Here is a 27,341-nt window from a genome sequence, read left to right as displayed (position 1 = left end):
TCCTCAAGAATCAAAGTTTAAAGCTATCAGAATTCTCAAAGTAACAGTCCAGTAGAACCTTGATAATAAACACCATTCCTTCACAAGAAGATGGCTGTCATTACCTTATGTGTTTTTATGTATTATGTCTTGTGGAATTTAAAATTAAAAGGAAAATGTTTTGATCCTATTGGGATCAAGCAAGTTTTCCTGCCTATCAATAATGAAAATGTGTTTTTTAAAAAACAATATCACTTCTCCTTTTAAGAAATTGTTGAGATATTTTGGAAGTGTTTTCCTTTTTTATCCCCCTTGGACTGGGCAGACCTTTGGATTTCCTTTTCTTTCTGTACCTTCTCATGTGCACAGGATCACTGCACATCCTGCCCTTTGCTGAAAGGCGATGGTTCACATGAGGTCTTCAGTTCTCCCACTTTTAGCCACTGTATACAGTGTTAGACCATGCTCTAGAGGAAGGGATCCAGCTTTTGGTTTATAATATTTTAATACTTGTAATATTTACAAGAAGCAGAGTATTTGGTTTCTTTGAGCAAAGGGGAAGTTGAGGGGATGAATTGCCAGCACCCTCCCCACCCACAAATCTTGTTTTTGGATTATTGGTGCACCATACTTCAGTCTCCCACCCCACTTCCCACACCCATCACTTCTCTTCTGATGAAGTGCTTTTAAGAAAAATCATTTTTGTATATAATTGATTCTAATGTTGAACTCTGGAAGTTGACCATTTCCTTGAATTTTGGGAGAAAACTCCAATAGATGTCAGAGACTTGCACTGTCCAGTATAACTGCCACTAGCCAGCATGTGGCTACTTAAATTTAATTAAAATTAAATAAAACTTTAAATTCAGTTCCTCAGTCACAATAGCTATATTACAAGTGCTTAGTAGTCATAGCACACTTATACAACATTTCCATCATCACAAAAAGTTCTATTGGACAGCGCTGTCATAAAAATTTTTTATCTGGCCTTTAATGCAATGTTTGAAAGATACCACCAAAGTTATAACTAATGCATAAATATAAACTAGATGTTTTTATGATATCCAAAATGCCCGTAAGTACTCAATAGCCTTAAAGCCCAACTTCAAAGGCTTATCTAATGCTACACTGTTTCTAAACAGAAACTCTAGGCATATCTTCCTAAATTCAGACCTAACTGGGACTTGCTCGAAGTTTCCTCCTGAGAAAAAAAATCCAAACAAATGTAATCTGATACTTAACACCACAGCTTAATCCCCAATAATCTGGGCAGTTAAAATTGTCTTTTATTTTGATCTTTAAAGTTCTTACTAATTTTAGATTTAATTACCCCTTCCCCCACCGGTGTGTTAACATCATCTTACCTGTATTGCGAATAGCTAATGACCATTTTTCTCTGTTGCAGGTGAATGCACAATATTTGCAGCTGTTCGTGATTTAATGGCTAATCTTACACTGCCCCCTGGTGGGCGTCCATAGACACTATTGTTTTTAAACCAGGAAGGCTGACAGATGAGACAACAAAAAATCTGAATTCAGCCTTCAATTTAAAAAAGGAAAAGGACTTTTTAAAAAAACTTTAAGAGCTAAATATTCTAAACTGGCAAAAATTTTCAGGGTGCACTTCTTTCATCAAAATGATCATCAATCTTTTGTATAATGAACTTGTATAGTGTGTTTAAATGGGACACATTTCAAAGGAAATAAATAGTGTCCGTTTGCCAGTAATAAATTTAATATTCTGTTTTATACTATAAAGTTATGAAAATGCCAAACTTGTTTATTTAATTGTTATGTTTTGGGTGTAATAGTCCTTTTTTGGTTTTTGTTTTGTTTTTTAAGGCAGGTCTGTCATTTTTGAATACTGTAAAACTGTGATAAACTTTATATTGAAGCTGTATTTTAATATGACCGCTTTGAATCCTTACATGAAATGTTCTGGGAGTTGTTATAAACACACCCCAAGGAAGCAATATTTAATAAAACTAGGTCAAAAACAAAACAGAACAGTGACACTCACTTGTGTGTATAAACTCTAGAGACATCTTCGGCCCTCCTTCATCTTTAACCTGGTGGATGGAGCCAGTTATTAATTTATAATAATACATGTCTGAAATTTGACTGAAAACATCATCTTTATGTCAAGGTTAATATATTTTCTTCAGACATTCCTAACTTGACTAGTGGTTAACATTTAGCACCTCAGTTGTCTTTCAATATATAGGATTTGGGTGAAAAATAAGGAACTTAGTCTTTGAGAAGGGACAGTACGTGGTTCATATTGATCAAAGATCCCAAATAATGCAATCATTCTCATTTGTTGAGGATGTGGGAACTTTTCTATCAGGAAAATTTAGTTTACAGAATACTTCTGCATACAACATTAATTAGGAAACAAAGAACTTTAATGCTGTACCCTTGCATGAAGTTTCTGTGAGCTTTCTTTATCTTGCTTAACTTATCTTCCTTGCCTTCCCCACCAAAATTGGGATTGTTCTAAACAATTTCAATTTAATTCATTGTCAACAAAACGATAGAATATTTTGCTTGGAAGAAACCTGGTCCATTCCCCTCATTTTGAAGAATCCCGAATCCTGGGCCTGTCCAGGGTCAAATGGAGTTTTTGGTGTTGATACATCTCTGCAGGGTTTCTTTTTGGAGCACTGTGCTGTCTTTCCTAGTCAGTCAGGGACTTTTTTCAGCTTCAAAGAACATGATCTGATGCAAAGGTCTTCTACCAACTTCATGGTATTTAGGAAAAATTTTTAAATGACAATACCATGCCGAGTTATCTGGTCACTGTAATACTGGTTCTCCATTAAAATGTAGATGCTTTGTCTAATTCTACTTTTAAGATGATTTAATTGAGCTTCTATAACTATCAACTACCAAATTCTAGTTTCAAGTGTCTCACTGCACCTATATCATATCTGTTCTCAACTTTGCTTGATTCTCCACTCATTTTCAATCAGAGTTGAGGCCTTCTTTGCCTTTCTTCTTTGTCTTATTTCTGCCTTCATCTCCCACTTCTCACCCAGCTCTGCCACTGTTCAGGAGCAGTTGACTAAACTTTTATCCTTCCTTTAACTTAACCTTTTTATCCTTCTGTTTTTAGTTCTTACAGTGGTAATCACATCAGTTTGGCAATCTGTCTTTATCAAGGGTCAGCCCTTTTCTATTTGGAGCTGAATCTTTTCTTTCATGTAGAAATCTACATGTATATACAAGAAATGTATTTTTATCTGCAGGATAATATTGTTTCAAATAATTTTATTAAGAGTTAACTTTTTAGGTATTTTCCCTTTTAATGTGGTTTTGAAATGTTAATTGCATTTTTACACATGATGCATTCAGTGGACGCTCTTTTTTCCTAATTATAACTCATCTCTGAATGCATTGTGCCAATCAAAAGATAGGATTCAGTGAACAGAATTTGCTTTTGATGCTTATTAAGAGTAAACCCATGAATTTGAATTTTTATATTATGCTTGGTACTTGGAATTGATATATACCTTATTAAAGCTTGAAAACATTTAGCATTTGAATAGTAAGTTTCATCACAAATGTCTTTTGCCTCTTTTGTTACCCAGGTTCGATCAAAGGGACTGGATGCCCAAGTGATTTTCTCTAATAATCGGGTTGGGACTTAACTTTAAGGTGTTTTCAATGTGATTTTAGTATTTTCCAGTAATAAATAAAATTTATACAAAGTTTCAGAGAACTACCAACTCTCTCTAGTTAATTTTGATGAAGATGTTTTCGTTAATAGTCTGGTTTAGTATTAATTTAACCTTGAAATAAGAAATTGGTCCTGATTTGCCACCTTCACTTTTCCATCTGCTGAAATGCCATTTCAGAATGTATAAAAGTACTTTTGGAATTAGAAGAAAAGTGAGAGCTTCAACAGAACATGTCAAGTTGTTAATAACAGGAGCTGAACCTTATGTTTGAAAATTAACTGAGTTAAGCGCAAGCATAAACTAAAATATATATGACTTTGAATTTAAGAGCCACTAATAACTATGTTCTAATTAACACGGTAATCTGTTCAGCCAAAGGATACTAACAGCCATTCTTTCGGCTGTGGTTAATTTGATAACTTGAAGAAGTTATAACTTTGCTACCCTGGATTCTGATCCAATTTCAATATAAAAAGTTGTTCCTTTCATAGTTTTTTCCCCCCAAAAGAAATGTCTGTTACATTTTACCTTAATATTTATCATCCACGTGTTCTTGATATAAAATCAGTATACAGAAAATTTTAAGAGAACTTACATTCAAGGGACATAGAGGGAAAATGTTAATGTATATTTCGTTGTTTCTTGTGGAATTTTTCATTTGGTTTGAGAATGGACACTGTGTCTAAGGATGTGATTTAAATTTACTTAGGATGGATTTAGCATTGAGGTTATTAAGACAAAATTAGCAGAGGCCAACCAGCACTGTGCTGCACAACTCCAGGAACTCCATGGTATGCTCACAATTTTCTGTAAGTTGCCTCCACTTCCAAGTGACCAGTGACTTGTTAAAATACCTTGCCCAAGAATATAACTGATTGGTGAAAGGGCATATTTAGGTCAACATAAAATAATAGCAAGTATTTATTGAGAGCTTACTATGTGCTAGGCATTTGCTTAATATTTCAATGTGTATTTAATCCTCACAGCAACCCAATGTGGTAGGTTATTGATATCCTCCTCTTAAAAATGACTAAATGGAGGACCAGAGAAATGTAATTTGCCTGAGATCAAATTAAGGTTGCTTAAGATCGAACTGCTAAGAAGGGGCAGTTTGAGTCTGAGCTAGTGCTTCTACACACTGGACATTTTTGCTGTGAACCACAGTCAGGGGAAAGTTTAATGTTTTGGACTCTTTCCTCAGAGGCTTTTAACTACACACAATTTTGACATGTTTTCCAAGCTCAGAAAGCTCACTAAAAACAACTAAAACTGACCTGACTTGTCACTTGGAGTTGACAATCCCGATGCCTTCTGACCTTTGTGGCACTTCTTTGGAACTTAAATCAGACTTCCATGTGCAAGGAGCACTAATTATCATATAACCAAGAATACTAGATAGTTACCGTCTAACCTTTGCTAGGTGCTTCAGGATGTCCTTATCTGGCTCAGATGTGCAGCCTTCTAGAATCCAAATGATGTGTTGCCCTAAACAGGCAAATGCCCCCTTCTAGGTGGTCCAGTGGCGGGGGATTTTGAGTTTTGGGTCAGCTTGGCACACGGCCAGCGGTCACGGTTCACTAATACTTCAATTTGCTACAGCTGGTGTGTGGGCTTAGGAACTAGTAACTCTAGAATTGTATAATGCAAAGAACATACACTATTCAAGTAATGTGCCCTGAGCATCTTGTACATCTGTACAATAAAAAAAAGTTAAAACAGAAGTGCCCTACATTAGGAGAGGAAGTCGAATTGGATGCTGACAGGATCTCTGGGGGACGAAGAAGGCCTAAGGGTTTCAAATAGCGGCTGCTTCCCCAAGCACCAAAGTTCTTAGACGTCAGACGTCACCCAAGTGGGGTGGAGACGACGTACCCCGGAAGTAAAGACGCCCCGCCCCGGGATCGGTGGCGCCGCGCCGCGCAGGCGCAGGCGCCGCTGCCTCGGGCACCTCCCAGGCTCCGCGCCTGCGCACTGCCGTCCGCCGCGCCTGCGCACTGCCGTCCGCCACGCCCCGCAGTCTCCTGGGTACAAGCGGGGAGACATGGTGCTGTCGGAGCTAGCGGCGCGCCTCAACTGCGCTGAGTACAAGAACTGGGTGAAGGCGGGCCACTGCCTGCTGTTGCTGCGCAGCTGCCTGCAAGGTTTCGTCGGCCGTGAGGTGCTCTCCTTCCACCACGGCCTACTCGCCGCAGCCCCCGGCCTGGGGCCCCGCGCCGTCTGCCGCGGCGGCTCACGATGCAGCCCGCGCGCCCGTCAGGTGAGCACCTGGCTCGGGACCTTGACCACCGCGCCCACCCCACCCCTCCTCATCCCCGTTCCTGTCCCAGACCCAGAGCGCAAGTGTCCTGTTCCCTCCGCGAGGCGGGGCCAACCGCGACGCCCCTCCCTCCTGGGCCCCTCCTCACCGCCGCCTCCTGTAGTTTCAGCCTCAGTGTCAGGTGTGCGCTGAATGGAAACAGGAGATTTTGAGACATCACGTCAACAGAAATGGAGACGTGCACTGGGGAAACTGCCGGCCGGGCCGCTGGCCCGTGGACGCCTGGGAGGTGGCCAAGGTAAGCGCTTGAGGCCGGGACGGAAGGAGGAGGCGGCGGGTCACCCAGCACTCGGGGTGGCTATCTGGTTCTGTGGTCGCCGGGGCCTCATAAACAGATGCGGAGAGAGAGACTGATCAAGGATCTAGGTGGTTCACGGGTGGTATGGGAGACCCAACCCAGCTTAGTGAAGTAGAAGCTTTCTTCTACCCGTCTGCTTCCTGAGGGCATTTGAGTTTGTTACCCCTGCTTGGAAAGTTAAGGAAAGATTTCTACAAGAGATGTAGGGGCAAGATGTAGAGCGAGCATCATGAGCACAGGCAGGGAGGGAGGGAGACTCATGTGTGGCCTGTTTGAGGGTAGACTCACTGAACAGCTCATCAGCTCTTTTTGGCTATAGGATGCTATAAGGATGACAGACTAAGCCAAGGGAAGTTAGGGCTAAAATAGAAAGCACCTTAAGTGCCCAGCTAAAGGCACTTTGGGGAGCTGGGGATGGGGTAGGCAGCCGGATCTTTCTTCAGATCTTGGCAATATCACTTACTAAGTAGACAGAGTGGGAAATTTTTTTGCCTAGTAAGGGACGGAGAGGGACAGCCAGAAGTGGCTTCCTAACACAAATTGACTTTAGCAGTCAGTCTACATGCCAGTAGTTATCAGCAGGCACAGAGTGGGCACTGGAAAGGAGCAGTGCCTGGGAAGCAGGTGATCTGAGTCCTGGCTCAGCTGCTGTGATGTGACACTGGGCCAGCTTGTGCTCCCCAATCTCAAAAATAAAAGGAATTGGGGCCGGGCGCGGTGGCTCATGCCTGTAATCCCAGCACTTTGGGAGGCCAAGGTGGGAGGATGGCTTGAGCTCAGGAGTTCAAGATCACCTTGGATAACATGGCAAAACCCCGTCTCTACAAAAAATACAAAAATTAGCTCTGTGTGGTAGTGCGTGCCTGTAGTCCCAGCTACTCAGGAGGCTGAGGTAAGAGGATCGCTGGAGCCGGGGAAGTCTAGGCTGCAGGGAGCCGTGATCACACCACTGCATTCCAGCCTGAGTGACAAAGCAAGACCCTGTCTTAAAAAATTGAACTGTATCGGGGTCCCCAGACTTTTGGGTATCACAAGCCGGCAAACCCACCACATCTACATATTCTTCCCCATTTTTTTCCCACTGCAGCCATAGAGTTACTGACTTCTACTTTTACCTAGAGAAGAGAAAAAAACGGAAAGAAAGAAAACTCTGCCCTTTGCAATGCCTGTCCCTCATCTGTTTGGGCTCCGTTGCTGCTTTCACACCGTTGGAATCCTCTTGTAGCCTGTGCTACCTCCTTATACCCCTCTTTGCTCCTCTTGGTTGCTGTCATTTACAGACCTTCTAGTCCAACCCCATCCTCTCAGTTTCTGGGCTCCTGATTCTAGCATCCTCTGCTGCACTCCCCCTCAGCCTCCCGCTTGCATGCCCACACCCTGGACCTTGGCACAAGAAGTCTCAGTGTCTAACATCCTGCTGGCCTTTGGCACACTTATTCACACACCCCTGCCCCCAACCCTGTGCCCCATACTACTTCCGCTTCTTTGAGGCTTCCACTGCTTCCTGAATACCCAGCACCCTCTGCTCTCCTGCCTGCCTTTGTCACCTCAGCTAGCCCAGATTCCATGGCCCATCAGTCCCTTGCTGTTATCTCCGCTTTTTTTTTTTGTTCTCCTTTCTCTGAACTTGCCTGGCCCAACTCTAGTCCTGATGACAACATTTTCTGCTTCTGATTAGTGGGAAAGAATCTCACAAGGGAGCTGACTGGTTTCACTTTCATTCTTGATCATGAGCCCCAGTGGTCTGGCCACATCTCTCTCTAGGCTTCTGTTTCTGGAGACTACTACTTTTCCTCAGTAAATCCCCACTCCCGTTCCTCCGCCCTTGCTCATGCTTCACAGAATTGATGGAGGCCCCTGGACATATGTAGTTGTCTCTCCTTATCCGTGGGGTATTGCTTCCAGGACCCCCCAAGGATACCAAAATCCACAGATGCTCAAGTCCCTGATACAAAATGATGTATGTGGCATTTGCATATTACTTACATACATTCTCCTGTATACTTTAAATCATCTCTAGATTACTTATAATACCTGATACAATGTAAGTGCTGTGTAAATAGTTATGCTATATTTTTTAAAAATTTCTATTACTTTTTACTATTGTATTATTTTATTTTTCTGAGAATTTTTCATCCACAGTTGGTTGATCCTACGAATGTGGAGCCCATAGATATGGAGGGCTGACTATACTTCCTCTTCTTTTTGCCAACACCAACTAATCTCCATGTGCACCATCTATTTCCTTCTGCTACAGAGGAGGAAGGGTGTCTCTCCTCTTACTGCCTCATACCTCCACTCGTGTGTTGGGATCTTATCCCTTTTCTCTTGCTCAAGGCCTTTGAGGCTTCAGCTGTCCACTCTCTCTTGTAGCTCATTCCCATCTCCATGGAAAAAGCTTTAATATAGCCATAGTTTATTTAAATTTTTTAAAAGAAAGAATTAAACAGTTACCACATGACCCAGCAATTCCCTACCTAGGTATATTCCCAAGAGAAATGAAAACATACATTCATACAAAAAAGTGTACACAGATGTTTATAGCAGCTCCATTCACTATAGCCAAAAGGTAGAAACAACCCAAATACCCATCAGCTGATGAATGGAATTTTTAAAATGCAGTATCTCTGTACAATGGAATATTGTTTTGCTGTAACAATGTAACAAAGGAATGAAGTACTGATACATGTTACAATGTGGATAAATCTTGAAAACAGTATGCTGAGTGAAAGAAGCCAGTCACATATTATATTTATATGAAATGCCCATTTTATATAAATTCCATTTAGACTCCATTTATAAGAAATGTCCAGGCCGGGCACAGTGGCTCACACCTGTAATCCCAGCACTTTGGGAGGCTGAGGCGGGCGTATCACCTGAGGTCAGGAGTTTGAGACCAGCCTGACCAACAAGGAGAAACCCTGTCTCTACTAAAAATACAAAAAATTAGCCGAGTGTGTTGGCGCATGCCTGTAATCCCAGCTACTCAGAGACTGAGGCAGGAGAATCGCTTGAACCTGGGAGGTGGAGGTTGCCGTGAGCCGAGATTGTGCTATTGCACTCCAGCCTGGGCAACAAGAGCGAAACTCTGTCTCAAAAAAGAAAAGAAAAGAAAAGAAATGTCCAGAATAGGCAAATCCACAGAAACAGAAGTAGATTAGTGGTTGCCAGGGCTTTGGGAAATGAGGGATGATAGCTAGTGGGTATGGGGTTTCTTTTCGTGGCAGTGAAAATGTTCTAAAATTGACTGTAGTGATGGTTGCACACCTCTTTAAATATGCTGGAAACCACTGAATTGTAATGTGTAGATGGGTGAATTATATCTCAAGAAAGCTGTTTTTTTAAAAAAACAGTTGAATAAATACTTGGAAAATAAGATTTCAAGAGGCCAGATGTGGTGGCTCATTCCTGTTATCACAGCACTTTGGGAGGCAGAGGTGAGAAGATTGATTGAGCTCAGGAGTTCGAGACCAGCCTGGGCAACATGGCGAAACCCTGTAACTGTCTCCACAAAAAAATACAAAAATTAGCCGGGCGTGGCTGGGCGCGGTGGTTCACGCCTGTAATCCCAGCACTTTGGGAGGCCAAGGCGAGTGGATCACTTGAGGTCAGGAGTTCAAGACCAGCCTGGCCAGCATGGTGAAACCCCGTCTCTACCAAAAAATACAAAAAAAATTAGCCAGCTGTGGTGGTGTGTGCCTGTAATCCCAGCTACTTGGGAGGCTGGGATGGGTTGATTGCTTGAGCCCAGGAGGTCAAGGCTGCAGTGAACTGTGATGGCACCGCTGTACTCCAGCCTGGGCGACAGTAAGACCCTGTCTCAGAAAAAAAAAGAGAAAAAGAAAAATGTCCCTTGATCCATTCTCTCCTTCTGCCTCCCATACACATATCCAGCAGAGCATCTCAAAAAAGAGGTTTCATGCCTGTTTTCTTCTCTGCTCTCACTTCCTCTTCAACCCACTCTGCCTCGGCTTCTGCCTCTGTCACCCCACTGCATCCGTGACCTCGTCTCTCTTACCTCCCAGAGCCATTTGGCACTACTGGCTGCTCTTGAAACCCTCTTGGCTTTCCTTCCATCTCCCAGGCTCTTCCTGCTCAGCCTCCTTCTGAATGTCTTTTGGCCTTCCCCGGGACTCAAGGCCGGGCCTCTTCTGTTCCCTTCTTCTCTGGTGACATTGCCCAGGCCTGTGGTGTTAAATGCTAACTGGCTCCCAAATTGATGGCTCTAGTCCTGCCCTCTCTTCTGAGTTCTAGACGCACACATCCAACTGCTTACTTGCCCCCTCCACTCCATCGCCTATGGAGCACATTTTATTTAGTTCGAAAGTAGAGCAGTTTGTCTTTGCCCCCTACCCTATGCCCATTCCCCATTACCAACTTTCTAGAATCACTCTTGTTTCACCTCTTTCCCTCTCAATACCCCCTCTCTCCTCGTTTGTAACTGCAAAATACTTTTGGAATCCTCTTTTTCATTTCCACGTCACAACTCTCACCCTCTCCTACCAGGCCTCTGCTGCTCTGAGCATCTGTGGTCAGTCCTTCACACAGCAGCATGTACAGTCTTCAAATGGGAATCAGATCGTCCTAAAACCCTTTGATGGCTTCCTGATGGCCTTAGAATATACCCCACACCTTTCCAGAGCCGATAAGGCCCGGCACGGTGGGCCAATTTTTTTTAGATTGGGCCTCTGTTTATTTTCCAGCCCCATCTCCTACTCAGCAAAGAGACAGTGGAGGATAGAGGCAATAACATGTTTCTCACTGCTGTGCGTTTGGCATGTGGAACACGGTGGTATGCAATACAATTTTAAGACACTGCTTTCACTGCAAGGATGCCGCAGAGCCTCCCTGTTGGCTTCCAGTTCTGAAGAAAGGGAATAATTACTAAAATAAAATTTTAACAAGACCAGGCACGGTGGCTCACGCCTGTAATCCCAGCACTTTGGGAGGCCGAAGCAGGCGGATCACTTGACTCCAGGAGTTTAAGACCAGCCTGGGCAACACGGCGAAACCCCATGTCTACAAAAAATACAAAAAATTAGCCAAGCATGGTGGTGCATGCCTGTAATCCTCCCAGGTACTTGGGAGGTTGAGTTGGGAGGATCGCTTGAGCTTGGGAATTTGAGGCTGCAGTGAGCTGTGATTGTGCCAGTGTACTCCAGTCTGGGCAACAGAGCAAGACCCTGTCTCTAAAAAACAAAACAAAACAAAAACTTTAACATGGAAGAGATTGGCTTATATTGATGAGAAAATGCCAGACAGGACCTACCTTATAATGGAAAAGAAAAACTACTACACCTGATTTGGAGGTGACTAAGACCCCACTAACTTTGCATTTTCTTCCCAGCAACAGCTCAATTCAGCAGTTTCTTTTTTTTCCTTTTTGAGACAAGCTCTTGTGCTGTCACCCAGGCTTGAGTGCAGTTGCACAGTCTCAATTCACTGCAAACTCCACCTCCTGGGCGCAAATCATCTTCCCATTTCAGCCTCCGAAGTAGCTGGTACTACAGGTGTATGCCACTATACCTAATTTTTTTTTTTTTGTATTTTTCAGAGCTTCTTTTCCTCAGTTTCATGGCATTAGTTTGCCTGTGGTAAGTTAGTTAGCTTCTTTGTTAACCTTTGTAGCATCCATAATAGACTTCTTTTTTTTTTTTTTTTTTTGAGACAGAATCGCACTCTGTTGCCCAGGCTGGAGAGTAGTGGAGCAATCTTGGCTCACTGCAGCCTCTGCCTCCTGGGTTCAAGCGGTTCTCCTGCCTTAGCTTCCCAAGTAGCTGGGATTACAGGCACGTGCCACCACACCCGGCTGGTTTTTGTATTTTTAGTAGAGATGGGGTTTCACCTTGTTGGCCAGGCTGGTCTTGAGCTCCTGACCTTGGGTGATCCACCCGCCTTGGCCTCCCAAAGTGCTGAGATTACAGGTGTGCGCCTGGCCCATAATAGACTTCTTTCAGAGGGTCAGCATGTCTGTGGCTATTAAGGCACAGAAAGATAGTGATGGTACTGGCTACTGTACCTGTTGATAGGGGCCAGCCAGGGTTTACAAAATTCTGAATTATGTGGGACTCAGGTGTATGATTTCACCACCATCAGGAACGTAGCGCTGACTCTCCTTGGCATACATGAGCACTTACCCCAGCCTTTTCAGAATGCTTTCATGAGCAGCCCTGTAGGAGGCATTGTAGTTGCTTGCCTATTGAGATGTGTTTTCAATGGAACAGGTCTCTTAAATAAAAGAGGGTTTTTTTGTTGTTTTTTGTTTTTGTTTCTGTTTTGAAACAGGGTCTTGGTCTCTTGTCCAGGCTGGAGTACAGTGGTGTAATCAGAGCTTATTGCAACCTCGAACTCCCGGGCTCAAGCAATCCTCTTGCCTCAGCCTCTTGAGTACCTGGGACTATAGCACACACCACCATGCATGGCTAATTTTTTTTTTTTTTTTTTTTTAATAGAGATGGGAGTCTTGCTTTGTTGCCCAGGCTGGCCTCAAACTCCTGGGCTCAAGCGATCCTCCCGCTTTTGCCTCCCAAAGTGCTGGGATTACAGGAATGAGCCACTGTACCCAGCCTATTTAGAGTTCTTATTGTGAGTAACTTTTTGTTGCTCCCTTGGCAGGAGAGAACCCTTGTGATTCTTCGCTTAGTAAAGTTGTTGCATCCCGATATAAGTTGAGAAATATTTCAGGAAAGAAATACGCCCAAGCTTTCCTGTAACACCATTTTGGGAGTCTGTGCCATAAAATCCTACTAAAGGCAAGATCCTGCTAGCTTGAGCCCCTTCTGGTATATCTAGTATCTCTCATCCCCGGATTCTATCTGTAACTCCTACGTGGGTCCTACTCGCCTTGCACCATCTACATAATAATTGCCAGCATTGATGTCCTGGTTACTGGCATGTGGCGAGCACTGTGCTAGTGCTATACCTGCATTCTCTTATTTCATTCTCACAATATCCTTTGAAGTAGATAAGGACAGTTATCCCCCATTTACTGATAAGGAATCTGAGGGTGACTTGACCAAGGTCACAGCTGGCAAATGGCAGAGCTGGCGTTTGAACCCAGTTTTCACTCCAAAGCCCAGACTCTTAATGTATTACTTCCATACCGAACTTCCTCAAGTCATTTAGAATCTGTCCACTTTTATTTTATTTTTAAATCTTTTTATTTAACAACTCAACCACTGAAATTTCAGTAAGGAAAAGAAAAAAGGTGCCTTCTACTCATGCTTTCTGTTTATATGCCATTAAGACAGGATGGAAAGCCAGTTATATCATATGTATCTAATAGCAGGGATAGTACAGCCCTTCAGTTATTGCCCTTGACCAAGGTTTAGCTGTGACACTGTTTCCCTACTTGCATTTTGGGCCCATGAGGCTCTAAGTTGAAACCTCAGTGCGTAAGAGAATTTCAGTCATAATTTGGAAAACAGACAAGTAACCATCGCCTTTCCATCTCCTAGAGTTGGAAGAGGCTCAGGTTCCCCTCCTCCCTCCCTTACTATAGGCCTTCATGCCCCGAGGACTAGCAGACAAACGAGGACCTGAGGAATGTGATGCGGTTGCTCTTTTAAGTCTCATCAACTCCTGCGATCACTTCGTGGTTGATCGAAAGAAAGTCACAGAGGTAAGAGCTTTCAGATTCAAAAGCATACCCTGAGTCTGTTGGGTCTATGCTGTGGGAGCCAGTCATGAGATACACCTGTGATGCTAAGCCAGCCATGCAGGTATAGCACCTAGTAGTTCCCTGGAACAGTGGTGTACAAGGAAAGTTAGACTTGGGTTCAAAGTTGGCATCACTAAGCAAGCTAGTGTGACTCATATCATGCTTCTGTAATGTCCAAGAACCCCAGTGCAAATGCAGTCAAGAGTAGTTCTCCTGAATTGGTTTCCTAACAACTCATTGTGCCGTTTGCCACTGAAATAGATGAACCTAAAAGTCTCTTCCCTGTTCTGCCATAAACAGAACCAAAATAATTTTCCTTATTAAAAAAAATACAAAACATTGCATCATTCTGCCTGTTGTATGCCAGCATTGGAATCCTACCCTTCTGAATCTCATTGGCTAAGCAGCTGCAAGACCAAATGATATGGAACTGAAGAAAACTTGAATACTGATGGATAACAGTGTCAGAATAGATCACTGTGCTTGTTAGATTTCCTCTGGGAAATTTAGATTTTTCTCTAGTTCACCAGAGAACAGCTCATACATTTATTACCCTGAAGGTCATTGGAAAGAGTGTATAGCTATACCTGGATTATTTATAGTAGGTAGAGAAAATGCATGTATCTTTTGTCTGCATACCAGCAACTACCAGGATTGAGACTCCTTTATGATATCAGCAGAAACAAAGAACTATCATAGTAGTTGAACCCTTTAATATCTTTTAACCAAACTGTGGAAAACTCTATATGAATTATATATTAATACATGATTAGACAAGACCATTTTTCTAAAGATAGAGGCCAAAGTTTATTTTCTTTTCATCATGATTTCCACATCAGGAAACTCCCTAGACTCAGCTTCCTGGTGCTCCAACAGTATTTAAAAGACTTTTGTGTTGGCTGCTTCATCCTGTGGGTATACCCAGAGCCGATGAACTTGTTCTTTGGCAGGTTATTTTAAGTTAAGGGATTTTGGGTGAATGTGGAATATCCGGCTGGCCACAAGACTTCAAGGGCTAAGGATAGTTGTAGGCTTATTTGTATTTCTTACACTGACTAATGTATTATTTGTGTGGCTGAGGATTGAACAACCCCTCAGACCTCAACGGCACCAACAGGTACCTACAGGTTATGTTAGGAATTTCGGGATTGCTTGGAAATCAGCTCCAGAGACTCAAGGAGGGAGAAAAGGCTGAACTGTTACCCAGGAGCCATCTTTTTATTCCTAGAATCCTGTGGCCATAATCTGACTTATTGTCATGTCTTAAGTATCCTGCATGATTTTTTAAAATTTCAAATTAGTTGTCCTAAAAATCTGAATTTCCAGTTTCTCATGAAAAATCAGAAGATCTGGGAACACAGGCTCATATGACTCCCATGGCAACAAGCCGCATGTTAAGTAGAGGCTGCCCCTTCAGATAGGGCCTCTGCTGTCCAGTTAGCTCTGAACCAGTCTTTGAGTAGGGAGATGACTCCTTACCATTACACATGGCCAGCTTCCCTCAGGCTACCTGCCTGACCCTTGAAGGCAGAAGGAGAACTTCACTTCTTGGTGTCTGCCCTCTAGACAGGATGGAACTAAATATGGATCTCAGTTACGGGGCTGGAGGGCTGAAGTGTCCTCCACTCTGATACAGGTACATGCCAGATTATGCCCATGATCCCATGAAAGTTCCAGGCCTTCTCTTCTGACGACTGCTTTTGTTGATTTTGTAATTAACAAAGCCTTTCTATGATTTTTCTCTGGGGTCAAAGATCTCAGTCTACCCCATTGTTTGATTTGGAAGCCTTTTATCTTTTTGTCTTTCTGCAGGTAATTAAATGTCGTAATGAGATCATGCACTCTTCAGAGATGAAAGTATCTTCTACGTGGCTTCGAGATTTTCAGATGAAGATCCAAAATTTTCTGAATGAATTCAGGAACATCCCAGAGATTGTGGCAGTATACTCCAGAATAGAACAGGTAAAAATCATGTTTAATAGTTCTGGCATACAGAATGAAGGGAGAGAAAACAACAACAGCCACACATTTAGAATTTGAAGTTTATTAGATTTGACCTAAATGTTAGAATGTAAGCAGGGGAAAGAATGCTGTTATGAAATCTGCAATTATGCTGGGCTGAGAAACTTTTCTGTGGTCACGGTGCACTATTAATATGGATCCAGTTTATTATGTTTAATTACAAATTATTTGAGTAATTCAGTGGAATGCGTTTTTCATGAAATCAGTTCATCTATTTGTGTGGCAATCCCTCAGCTGTTGACATCTGACTGGGCTGTTCACATCCCTGAGGAAGATCAGCGAGATGGGTGTGAATGTGAAACGGGAACTTACCTGAGTGAGAGCCAAGTCAATGAAATAGAAATGCAGTTACTAAAGGAGAAACTTCAAGAGATATATCTTCAAGCAGAAGAACAAGAGGTGTTGCCTGAAGAGGTAAAGGAAAAGTGTTATAGGCTCCGTGTGAGTAAACAACACAGAGAAAGATTCTGGGGAGGAAGAGTAGCTCATCTTAACAAATAATTAATGGTGGTTTTGATTTATAAGTCAAATAATTTCCAGAAGTGTGAATATGCTTTTGGCACAGATTAATATTACCTCTTAACAAATATTTTCACTTTCACATCAGCAAACATTTGAGTGCCACAAAGTGGAAAAATCTGGTAAGGGCTACAATAGAATTCTGAAAAAAATGCTCCAGACATTCTCTGCTGGTCAGGGGGATTGCCAGAAAAAAGATTTTGCTAAGAAGATGCTGTTGAGCTGTGACTCACAGAGTCAAATAAGAGTCTGACAAATTGGCAAGAGAAAAAGATGATTCTTGACAGAGAGCACAGTACTTGCAAAAGCAGGGAAGGATAGTCTGAGCCTGGGCAAGGACAAGTGAGCACAGGAGCCATGGCCAGGTTTGAGGATGGTAAAGTGGGCTGGAGCCACATGCCGAAAGGTTTTCTAGGCCATGCCACGGGGTTTGGGCTTCATTCCCAAAAAGCAGTCAAGAAAGGGTGATAGGATCAGATACAGCTTTTAGAAAGTTAACTCTTGTGGTAGTTGGAGGTTGGATGAGTGGCTAGCAACTACCCAGAAGGCTCTTGCAGTCATGTGAAGGTGAGCAAGAACAGAAACTAGGGGCTGTAGAGGAACTGGATTCTGGAGGCAGTGCCTGGGCAGAACTGATGGATCTTGGTGGCCAGGGAGATTACTTGGAGCATGGCATGGGGCTGGAAAAGGGTGGAGAAGGTGGGGAGGGGAGTGTTTAAAGAATCATCAATGTTTCTAGTTTAGTACCTGCAGGCTAATGATGGTCTAAACTCCCAGGTACAGGAGGAACAAATCTCCTTTGTCACATACAAGGTATAATATAAATTAACAGTAGTAGAATTATATTCCAGTAAGGTTCAGAAATATTCCAGCACTGGCTGGATTAGACTTCTAGATCACCAGGAGATCTTGGAAAAATCATTTCATCTCTCCATTCCTCCTTGTCTAAGGAAAGTAGTTTTGCTGGTTACCTCATTAAACCTAGGGAGAGTTTATTAAATGCAAATTCACGGAGCCGTGCTCCTTGCAGGTAACTATGCCTGTATTAACCATTCCAGCTTTGATCCAGGTGCTTCATTCAGCATGGTGAGCCCCTTTAGCACAAGGACTTGGTACCCCTGGTTTTTTGGGTGTGCCTACTGTGGTACACCATAGGTATTTAAAATGATGTATTAGCATGTTTAATCTTCTCTTTTCTAAATCCGTGTGTTTCAGTTCCTCTGTCTTTATTTTATAATGCCATTAGAGCCCCAGTTTTCTGCTGCTGTTTTCAGAAGCTAGAGCCAGGAGTTTGTGTCAGTTGAGAGCTGGAAGGGAACCTGGCAGTCATCTTATATCCCCTGCTTTGCATGTGAGGCAAGGGCCCCAAAGAGCTTGCACTGGGGCTGAGGGCTGACCCGCAGGTCTCCCCCTTCTGATCCTGTGGCTTCCCGCCTGCTGTGCTGCAGATCTTATATACTGAGGAGCTGGCAGCTGTAAGTTTTGAACCCCCATTATCTCTGTTGTACAGAAAGGAAATAGGGATTAATTGGCTTGTCCTCTGGGTGGAGTTTCTAGGTGGAGTTAATAAATTCTCATTTTTCATGCTTTCTCTTCAGCAGACCATGGCATTTCTCATAATATTTCAATTGATCAAAATGTGAGGATTGATTGGCATGTTATCTCAAAAAAGTTGGAAGTCAGGTTTCTGTGTATATGAAATTTGACGTCTTCTGAAAGTTCAGTACCCTATATGATTATCCATGTTCTTTAGGGTTAGTTGCCAAAGTCAGAGGATTTGTTAAGACCAGATTTCAATGAATCTAAAATGCTGTCAATTGTAAAACATACCATTATTTCAGTTACTTCTAAGAAAGAAAAAACAATGCTGCCAGTTTATTACAAGATACTATCAATGGTAAGATGCATTCTCATTTGAGATGTTAGAATAGGAAAAAATGTGCATCCTGGGATCAGGAAATACAGTGATTGTATTATGACCCCAGGGCTTTTGTTATAAATATTATCAAGACCTGTTTCTTGTTTTTGTTAAAACAGTAGGGGTAAAGGCGAGGTGCGATGGCTCTGGCCTGTAATCCCGGCATTTTTGGAGGCCAAGGTGAAAGGATCACTTGAGCCCAGGAGTTTGGGACCAGCCTGGGCAACATAGGGAGGCCCCATCTCTTAAAACAAACTAACAAACAAACCAGAAAAAGTAGGGGTAGGGTTAGAAAGCTAAGTTGAGAAAAATGATTGATGGTAGTAATTCCGTGTGACACCTCCTGCAAACACATCATGGAGTGCCACAGAGAGCTCACCATCTCCACAGTTTTCTATTAGTTTGGTGAACCTTAAAGGTATAGAACAGTAGAAAAAGTGGGTTCACATTAAAATACACTGTGCATGTATTGCTGTGATTGTGAGATTTTACTCTGCTTTGGAGCCAAATGGCAGTAGCAGCTGCTCAGCCCCTTGTAACATGGAGTTTGTGTCGGCCATGGGCTCATCTGCCCCGGAATTCGGCTGCCACCTAAGTGCCCTTCACATAGTCCTGCCAGCCCTCATTGCTCTGTTAGGATCTGGGAGTTAAAAAAAAAAAAAATCCATGGCCGGGCGCGGTGGCTCAAGCCTGTAATCCCAGCACTTTGGGAGGCTGAGACGGGCGGATCACGAGGTCAGGAGATCGAGACCATCCTGGTTAATACAGTGAAACCCTGTCTCTACTAAAAAATACAAAAAAACTAGCCAGGCGAGGTGGCGGGCGCCTGTAGTCCCAGCTACTCGGGAGGCTGAGGCAGGAGAATGGCGTAAACCCGGTGGCAGAGGTTGCCGTGAGCTGAAACAGCATCACTGCACTACAACCTGGAAAAAAAAAAAAAAAAAAAAAAAAAAATCCGACTAAAGTACATTGAGCACAGTTAGTGGCTAAAAAGCATGAAAATAATTTTCACAGACTTTAAAATCAAGACTGATTTCTTAAACCCTGGTGAGGGAGCCACCTTCACCAAGACCTGCGGGGAAGCTTACGGATAAGAGACGATGACAGCGTGTACTCAAGGTCACTGGGGGAAAGGATAGAAAATGGCACTTCATTCATTATATTCTAGAAATTTTTATTGAGCACCTACTGTGTGCCAGGCACAGTTCTAGAAGCTTGGTATGCATCAATGAGTGAAACAGACAAAGATCTCCAGAGTGGGAGACAGATACTAAACAGTAAACATAATAAGGTCATGATGTGGGGCAGTAGGAGAAATCCAGTGTAGAGCAGAGGGAGGGTGATCAGGATTGGCAGAGTGGGGACGAATGTCAGGTTGCAGTAGAGTAGTTAGGGTGGCCTCTTTGAGAAGGTGAGACTTAGCAGTACCTTGAAGGAGGTGAGGATTAACCATGCGTGTATCTGGGGGAAGAGGATTTGAAAGAATAGTGGGTGAAGAGGTCAGAGAAGTGAAGGGAGAAGAAGCAGGTCCTACTGGACCTTGTGAGCCATTGGGATGACAAAAGGAGCCCCTGACTGCAGTGGTGAGGGTACCCTGGGGTACTGGAGGGGAGGGGCCAAGATAGAAGCAGGGTGACTGGTAGGAGGCTACTGCAGTGGACCAGGTAAAGGATGGTGGTAGCCAGGCTGAGGGTAGAAGTGTAGAGGTGATGTGAAGGTGTGCCAATGTGGCATGTGAGAGAAAGAAATCAAGGCCAAGAGTTTTCGCTTAGGTGACTGGAAGAGTGAAGTTGCTGAGCATCTTTTGCCTCCAACAGTAGACCAGCACGTAGTAGACTGTCAGTAAATTGGACATTTATTAAATGAATGTAGTTAGGGAGGAAGTAATGGACCAGAGCTGCTAAGTGCTTTTAGTAGTTTATTTCTGATCCTCACAAGAATCCTAGGTGGTGTTGGTATCATCATCCTTAATTTGTGTACCTAGACGTAAGCTCAGAGAGGTCAAATGTCTTGGCCAAAGTCACACAGCTAATTAAGTGACAAAGCTGCACTTCAGTGTCCAAGTCTGAATATTCTACATTCCAAATTTTTCTAGTACTTTCAGTTTTTCCATCTCCACTTTCTCTTCCCCCTTTACATATAAACATGCAAAGCCTTCCCTGTTCTTAATACTTTTTTTTTAAGCCTCCTTTTGATTCATCCTCCCAACCCCAAGCTAAAATAATCACCCCATCCAGAACACCTCTTAAGCACATTTCAAAAGTAAATGCATTTGTTGCATTACACAAAGGAGAAAACAAGTTCCAAGAAGTGTCAGCTATGGGACACTCATGTTGAAGATAATGGGAAAGAAAGGCAATTTGGGATGGAAAAAAGAGAACTGAAACCTTGAACAAAAGAAAAGAAACTAAGTAGAACAGAGCACATCAGTCCTGAGAGTCTGCAGGGGGGGTCAGGAGGTGGCAGCACAAGGACCACCATTCCCAGGTTATCATGTGAGAAAGTCTCTGCACAAGTGGAGGGGCACCCCACTGAGGGCAAAAGTCTATCTGGGAGTATGCGTGTGGTGCCCAGGCCCTGCTGGTGCCATCACGGACATCTGATTAGAGCCTCAGGAGGACCCTGGGGTGTGTCTAGGACACCGGGCACGGTTACTGAGAGCTAACGATGCAGTGCCCACGGTTCCTAATGCATGCTGTGAACCATGTCATCCGTGTGATCTTCATTTCACATGTCTGTGGCTTTCAGATTTATTATTTAAAGCCCAAGCATCTTGCAGGAGCTCTAGGCTAGTTTCCAGCTGTGTATTAACCAGCTCCTGAAGGGCACATTCCCGGTCTCCTTACTGACCAATCTGAAACCCTCTGGTCATCTGCAGCTCCTCCCTGTCCCTCCCCGCTCCCTGTGCATCCTGGCCACAGCCTTAGCCAGTCATTCACCTCCCTCCCATCCCCAGCGTCCATCATCTGGCATCCGGCTCTTTCATTTGCTTACTTCACAATAACGTGAGTATTTGCTGGGGTTCCACACCAGACCTACTGCATGGGAATCAGTGACGTACACTCTGCAGTTTAAGAACTACTGCTGTCTTAGGGCAGAGTGCTCCGTTACTTTTCTTCATTAGATTCATGTAACCCTGACTTGACTTGTAGTTGAGGGTTCCCCATTTAAAAGCATTCATCGCTGGGCACGGTGGCTCACGCCTGTAATCCCAGCACTTTGGGAGGCCAAAGTGGGCAAATCACCTGAGGTCAGGAGTTGGAGACCAGCCTGGCCAACATGGCGAAACCCTGTCTCTACTAAAAACAAAAATTAGCCGGGTGTGGTGGCAGGCACCTGTAATCCCAGTTAGGAGGCTGAGGTGGGAGAATCACTTGATCTTGGGGGGCGGAGGTTGCAGTGAGCCAAGATCGCACCATTGCACTCCAGCCTGGGTGACAGAGTGAGATACTGTCTCAAAAAAACAAAAAATACACACACACAAACACACACACACACACATATATATACACATACACACACACGTATATATCCATATGTTTAATAATTCAGGTACAGAATTCGAAAGAAAAGGGCATTTTATTTGTACACATACACGTGTGTGTATGTATAAAATGACACCCTTTCATGTAAAGGCAGGAAGTTTTAAAGCAAAAAATGGAAGGAGACAAGCAAATACTCCCTTGTGTACCCCCAGAACCACTTATTCTGGGCCACTATTTTTTGAGTGGAGGATGCTTTGTTTAAAGGGTTTGTTTTATTTTTGTTTTTCAAACTTTAACCTGTCTGTGGACAGATGCCTGTAGCCAAGATTTCTGTCTCTTGGGCACATGAGTAGGAGCCAGTCTGGAAGCTAGTGGGTTTTTCGTTTGAATTACAAATCTGCTATAAAATCGTCTAAGCTGTACATTGCATGGTTTCCTCTTGCAGCTCTCAAATCAACTAGAAGTGGTGAAGGAATTTCTGAGAAACAATGAGGATCTTAGAAATGGCCTTACAGAAGATATGCAGAAGCTAGACAGCCTCCGTCTACATCAGAAACTGGATTCACAGGAACCTGGGAGACAGACACCTGACAGGAAGGCCTGAGGTGAGTTCAGGCAGATGATGGTGTTAAAGAAGGACAGAATCGCCTCATCTCTTTCATGTCTGTTTTCTCATGTGAGGCCATCATGAACACACAACAGTCTAATCTGAAGTTTGTCCTTATTGTTTCAAAGAGAGGACACTGAAGTTTGTGTTCTTTCTTTACTTAATGCTTCTTAAGTCTGTGAAGTAATTCAACATCAACTCCCTGTTTAGCCAAATACACGTGAAGTCATTGGTCTTGAATTAAATGAATCAGCTTTATAACATAATCAAAAAGCATTTCTGCCTTAAAATGACACCACTGATGCCTAGCTCTTACCATGGCATTAATAGCAATTGATTAGTTTCCATAAGGAGAACTTCTTAAAATGAGTAACTGTCTTCAGCATTTTACTTTTTTCCCCTCAAATAAAAAAAAAAATCAAAACATTCTCTTTCATTTTAGGTTGCCTGTCAACAAAAATCAGGCATGTTCTGTGAAAGTCAGCATGGCTTCCGTCTCAGACATCCTTTTCTGTGCAAAAGGAAAAAGTTACCAGACTATTGTACCCAAACAAAAAGGAATTTTTGTTGTTTTGTCCTGGACTTTCCTCTCTTTGGAACTATTTTAATATTTATAAACTTGGGGTTGTATAATCTATTGCAATAAAAATATTACTCTTTGCCAAAACTTGCTACCAGGCCAGGCATGATGGCTCACACCTGTAATCCCCAGCACTTTGGGAGGCCCAGGCGGGTGGATCACCTGAGGCAAGGAGTTCGAGACCAGCCTGGCCAACATAGCGAAACCCCGTCTCTACTAAAAAAAAAAATACAAAAATTAGCCGGGCGTGGTGACATGTGCCTATAATCCCAGCTACTTACTCGGGAGGCTGAGGCAGGAGAATCGCTTGAACCTGGGAGGCAGAGGTTGCAGTGAGCTGAGACCATGCCACTGTACTCCAGCCTGGGCAATAGAGCGAGATTCTGTCTCCCAAAAAAACAAAAAACAACAACAAAACTTACTACCATCGAGGGATTTTTTTGCTATTTAAAAGGTGAATTTCTTTTCTGGTCCTAAACTGTAACTGCTTAACTTAGTAAAGGCTGTGTTTGGCCAGGCCTGTGCCAGAGGCTTACCTGGAGTGCTCCACCCACTGGCAGGCAAGTCCTATTCCTATTCACCCAGGATGCCCAAGGCTGGGCTGGGATATAAATGCTGGAATAGGAAAGAAATATTTCCTTTTTAGAGGAAAGCAAGAAGAAACATTGCCTGAAAGGCGATTTTCTAGTCGTTTCCAATCAGTACAGAAATGTTACTGCCTCTGGGTGCAGTGGCTCATGCCTGTAATCCCAGCACTGTGGGCGGATCACTTGAGCCCAGGAGTTTAGTACCAACCTGGGCAAGTTGGCGAGACCCCATCTCTACAAAAAAGTTAAAAATTACCTGGGCATGGTGGCACACACCTTTAGTCTCAGCTACTCAGGTGGCTGAGGTGGGAGGATCCCTTAAGCCCAGGTGGTCAAGGCTGTGGTGAGCTATGATCATGCTACTGCACTCCAGCCTGGGTAACAGAACAAGACCCCGTCTCAAGAAAACCCCAAAAAACTGTTACTACTAGGTTGGAGTAGCCTAAGGCAGTAGGGCAAGGAGGTGGGCCCAGACTGGTCTGTGGGGAGCTGGAGAATGGTGACTCGAGTGACCAGTGGACAGACAGGACCCAGGCCAGCATCACAAGCAGGGATGTCAGGCAGGAGCAGGGGAGCTTCTCGCTTGGCAGCTGGTTTATGGTACACATTTGAAAAGTAAGCTCCTGGGGCCTGGCCTCACACGCTCAGTGAATATTTGACTGAAGGGCTCCTCTTAGCTTGGGAGTATTCCCAGGCCTAAATGTTAGTTATGCTATTAACTAAGCCTGGTCCTTCATTACAAAAATTAAAAAATGTAATTGCAACATTCTTGTGGAAATTCAAAAACATCATTTTCTTTCAACAAATTCACACATTCGTTCATGCTTCTTCTATACCTTTTACCCCTGAAGTCATCCACTCCTGACTTCCTCCTGCTGGTTTCCCAAACTGCGCAATGACTGCCCCATCGTAGGGAGTGGTCTGTGAAGTCGGCCTCACTTTCACCTTTCCCCACATCTACTTGTTTCCAAGGCCAGCGGTACTTAACTGGGTCAAGTTGCCTGTGGACCTCCAGGAACAGAATTGCCATGTTCCTCGCTGCCTGCAGGAAAGGCTCCATTCCAAGCCCAGTGAAGATGCGTGCCTATCCAGCCGCCTACCAAGGATGTCATCTGTAGAATGGGTGGAGGGCAGGGGTTTATTTGGTGTACATTTTTATGTTAAAATGCACTTAATATCACTCTGTAAAGCCCAGATGAGTGCAGATGTGCCTGTAACTTCCTCCTTTAATCTGTCCAGGTAGTATTTAATCTTTAGTCTTACATTTTCTTTCTCCCTTCATTTCATGGAATTCCTTTAGAAAACTTCAACAGTAAAGAAAGAAATTTCATTCATCTCACAACTCTTCCAAATGAAGAAACTTAGCAAAATATTTCCGAGCTTCTAGATGTGCAATACAAAACTTGGGATCAAATGGAATCTTGATTCATTAACCAATTTAAGATCTGACTTCTAATTTTAGGAATTTTGGGTTATGAACGCTTTCATTTTATACCTGTGTCTAGTTAGTTTGCCCACAAGCTTTTATCAAGGGTCCACCATGTGCCAGCCCCTGAAGTAGATATAAATACAAGAATGTGTAAGGTATGGATGATGGTATACGAGCTGTCATCTTACTGGATTTGTCCAGTCTGATAAAGATACAGTTCTGAAAACTTTTTAAAGCCCCAGAGAGGACTTTAAGGCAATGTAGCATCATATATAGAGACATCAACCTGTTGATATCTTTCTATTTAACGGAACTGTGCACCTGGGCACAAGGGTGTACACAACAGGATGTGTACAGCAGCACTGTTACAAAGTGTAGCACATTATACTACAGGATCTTATGCAACTGTTGGAAAGAATGAAGCGATGCTGCACTGTGGTCATGCAGTGGTCTCTAAGACATATTAACTAGAAAAAGCAAAAGGCTTAACAATACGTAGCAGTCGGGCGCGGTGCCTCACGCCTGTAATCCTAGCACTTTGGGAGGCTGAGTGGGGTGGATCACCTGAGGTCAGGAGTTTGAGACCAACCTGGCCAACATGGCGAAACCCTGTCTCTACTAAAAACACAAAAAAGCCGGGCATGGTGGCACGTGCCTGTAATCCCAGCTACTCCGCAGGCTGAGGCAGGAGAATCGCTTGAACTGGGGAGGTGGAGGTTGCAGTGAGCCGACATCACACCACTGCACTCCAGCCTGGGTGACGGAGGGAGACTCCGTCTCTAAAAAACAACCAAAAAAACAAACACAAGAAAACAATGCATAGCAAGCTGTAATGTTGTTTGTGTTTTAGAATAGTAGAGGTCTTGAAAGTTGTTTGCTTTCCCCCGGTTTTTTTTTTTGCTGTGTTACCTCTGAAGGAAATTGAGGTAGAGGGGAGAGTTAGAAGGAATATTTGGCTTTTCTGTTTTATATCCTCCTGGGTGAAATTTTTATAACAAACATGTACTGGTGTATTTTGAATGTTTTTAAAATTTTATATTTCAGAATAATAAAATATAAATTCAAACTGCAAGCTGGCTGTGTCGCATTTCCTGGGCTATGTTGTAGCCTCCATTCCTCCATTTTGTAGCTCCACCTCCAGGGTCACCTGCAAATTGTCAGGGCAATGGGAAGAAGCCCAGCAAATGGATCACTTTGTGCATAGGGCTGTCTGTTTCATTGTGAAGCGCCTTGTCTTCTTCATCCAGCAATATGATTTGTTGTCAGCCTCTCCCTGGGACACAATATGTGGCTCATAGTTTTGAAAGAATTAGAGGAAAAAAATGGTATTAGCATTATAGTTGCAAAGATAAAGCAGTTCTTTGGATTTATCCTGTTCTTCACCAGGGAGTTCAGAGTACCTAAGGAGGAAGACATTACATATTCAACTCAGAGTAGAACACCTGATTCTGGGAAATGACTAAAGTGTGTTGGTGACAAAAACTGGAAAACTAGCTCTGCCAATTCAGAAAATGTTACTGGCTTTATAAAGTTGTGGTGGAGATCTGTAGACAGTTTAAATTGCCAAGGTTAGAAAGGATTACGTTTGAGAGTTTGGGAAGATTATGAAATGATTGTTACCCTAATGATTTAAAAGGTTCATGTTTATTAAAGTATGAATTACCTATTTGGCTTTAAACACTAATATCCTAGGCAACAAAGGGTTAGCTCACTTAGTTGGGTGGGCATATTATGAGTTAGATGCGGTAAGTGGAGCATTGCATTATTGTGGAGGTGTTGCAATCTTTTGGACATTTCCTTGAATTGTTTTGACCTCTAAATTGTAAGCATAGAGTAATAGGAAATTAGCAGCAGAGATTACCTCCTTTTCCCTCACCAGGTTAATTAGAAACCTACCTGCTCTGAAATGTCTTCAACAGACAGTGGCCTTTTATTGAAATAGGCTCAAATTACAAAATGCATATTGTAAGACAACCTAAAAATATATTAATTTCTACTTATGAAATTGTTAGTGAAGTGGATATAAAGTTACTCATTTCATAACTTTAAGAACTGGTTTTTAATACTGCATTGTAGTCTGAATTATCTAAAACATTAAGACCCACGGTTATCTTCCAGAGATTTCTGCTTCTCAAACCCATGCTCTATGATACGTGCATGTTAATAATGACCACAAAACCGTAAACTGAGCATTTTGTGACCTCTCTTTGGGAAGATAGGCAACAAATTTACATGCTTTACTTTCCTACTGACTACCAGA

At 43.1% G+C, this 27,341-nt stretch overlaps 2 protein-coding genes across 2 annotated transcripts in view; both read left to right on the top strand.

Moving 5' to 3' along the window:
- Positions 1-3,700, top strand: part of MED14 (mediator complex subunit 14) — an 87,998-nt gene extending 84,298 nt beyond the window's left edge. The window contains exon 31 of the mRNA XM_011942295.1: positions 1,385-3,700. Coding sequence (XP_011797685.1) covers positions 1,385-1,458 — 74 coding nt within the window. The 3' untranslated portion in view covers positions 1,459-3,700. The remainder of the gene's footprint in view (positions 1-1,384) is intronic.
- Positions 3,701-5,541: 1,841 nt separating this feature from the next.
- On the top strand, positions 5,542-26,153 carry LOC105512019 (chromosome unknown open reading frame, human CXorf38). Its single transcript, XM_011942275.1, has 7 exons — positions 5,542-5,916; positions 6,080-6,214; positions 13,776-13,895; positions 15,747-15,896; positions 16,191-16,370; positions 22,324-22,483; positions 22,928-26,153. The coding sequence occupies exons 1-6, from the start codon at positions 5,701-5,703 to the stop codon at positions 22,480-22,482; spliced, it is 960 nt and encodes a 319-aa protein (XP_011797665.1). The 5' UTR covers positions 5,542-5,700; the 3' UTR covers position 22,483; positions 22,928-26,153.
- The last annotated feature ends 1,188 nt before the right edge of the window (positions 26,154-27,341 follow it).

Source organism: Colobus angolensis, unplaced genomic scaffold (assembly GCF_000951035.1).
Source record: "Colobus angolensis palliatus isolate OR3802 unplaced genomic scaffold, Cang.pa_1.0 Scaffold103, whole genome shotgun sequence".
NCBI lineage: Eukaryota > Metazoa > Chordata > Mammalia > Primates > Cercopithecidae > Colobus > Colobus angolensis.
Note: the sequence above shows the minus strand (reverse complement) of the source record. Positions and strands in the feature narration are given on the sequence as shown.

Coding starts and splice junctions, on each gene's coding strand:
- LOC105512019 (XM_011942275.1), top strand. CDS start 5,701: ATGGTGCTGTCGGAGCTAGCGGCGCGCCTCAACTGCGCTGAGTACAAG. Junction 5,917..6,079: donor GCAGCCCGCGCGCCCGTCAG/GTGAGCACCTGG, acceptor CGCCTCCTGTAG/TTTCAGCCTCAGTGTCAGGT. Junction 13,896..15,746: donor ATCGAAAGAAAGTCACAGAG/GTAAGAGCTTTC, acceptor GTCTTTCTGCAG/GTAATTAAATGTCGTAATGA.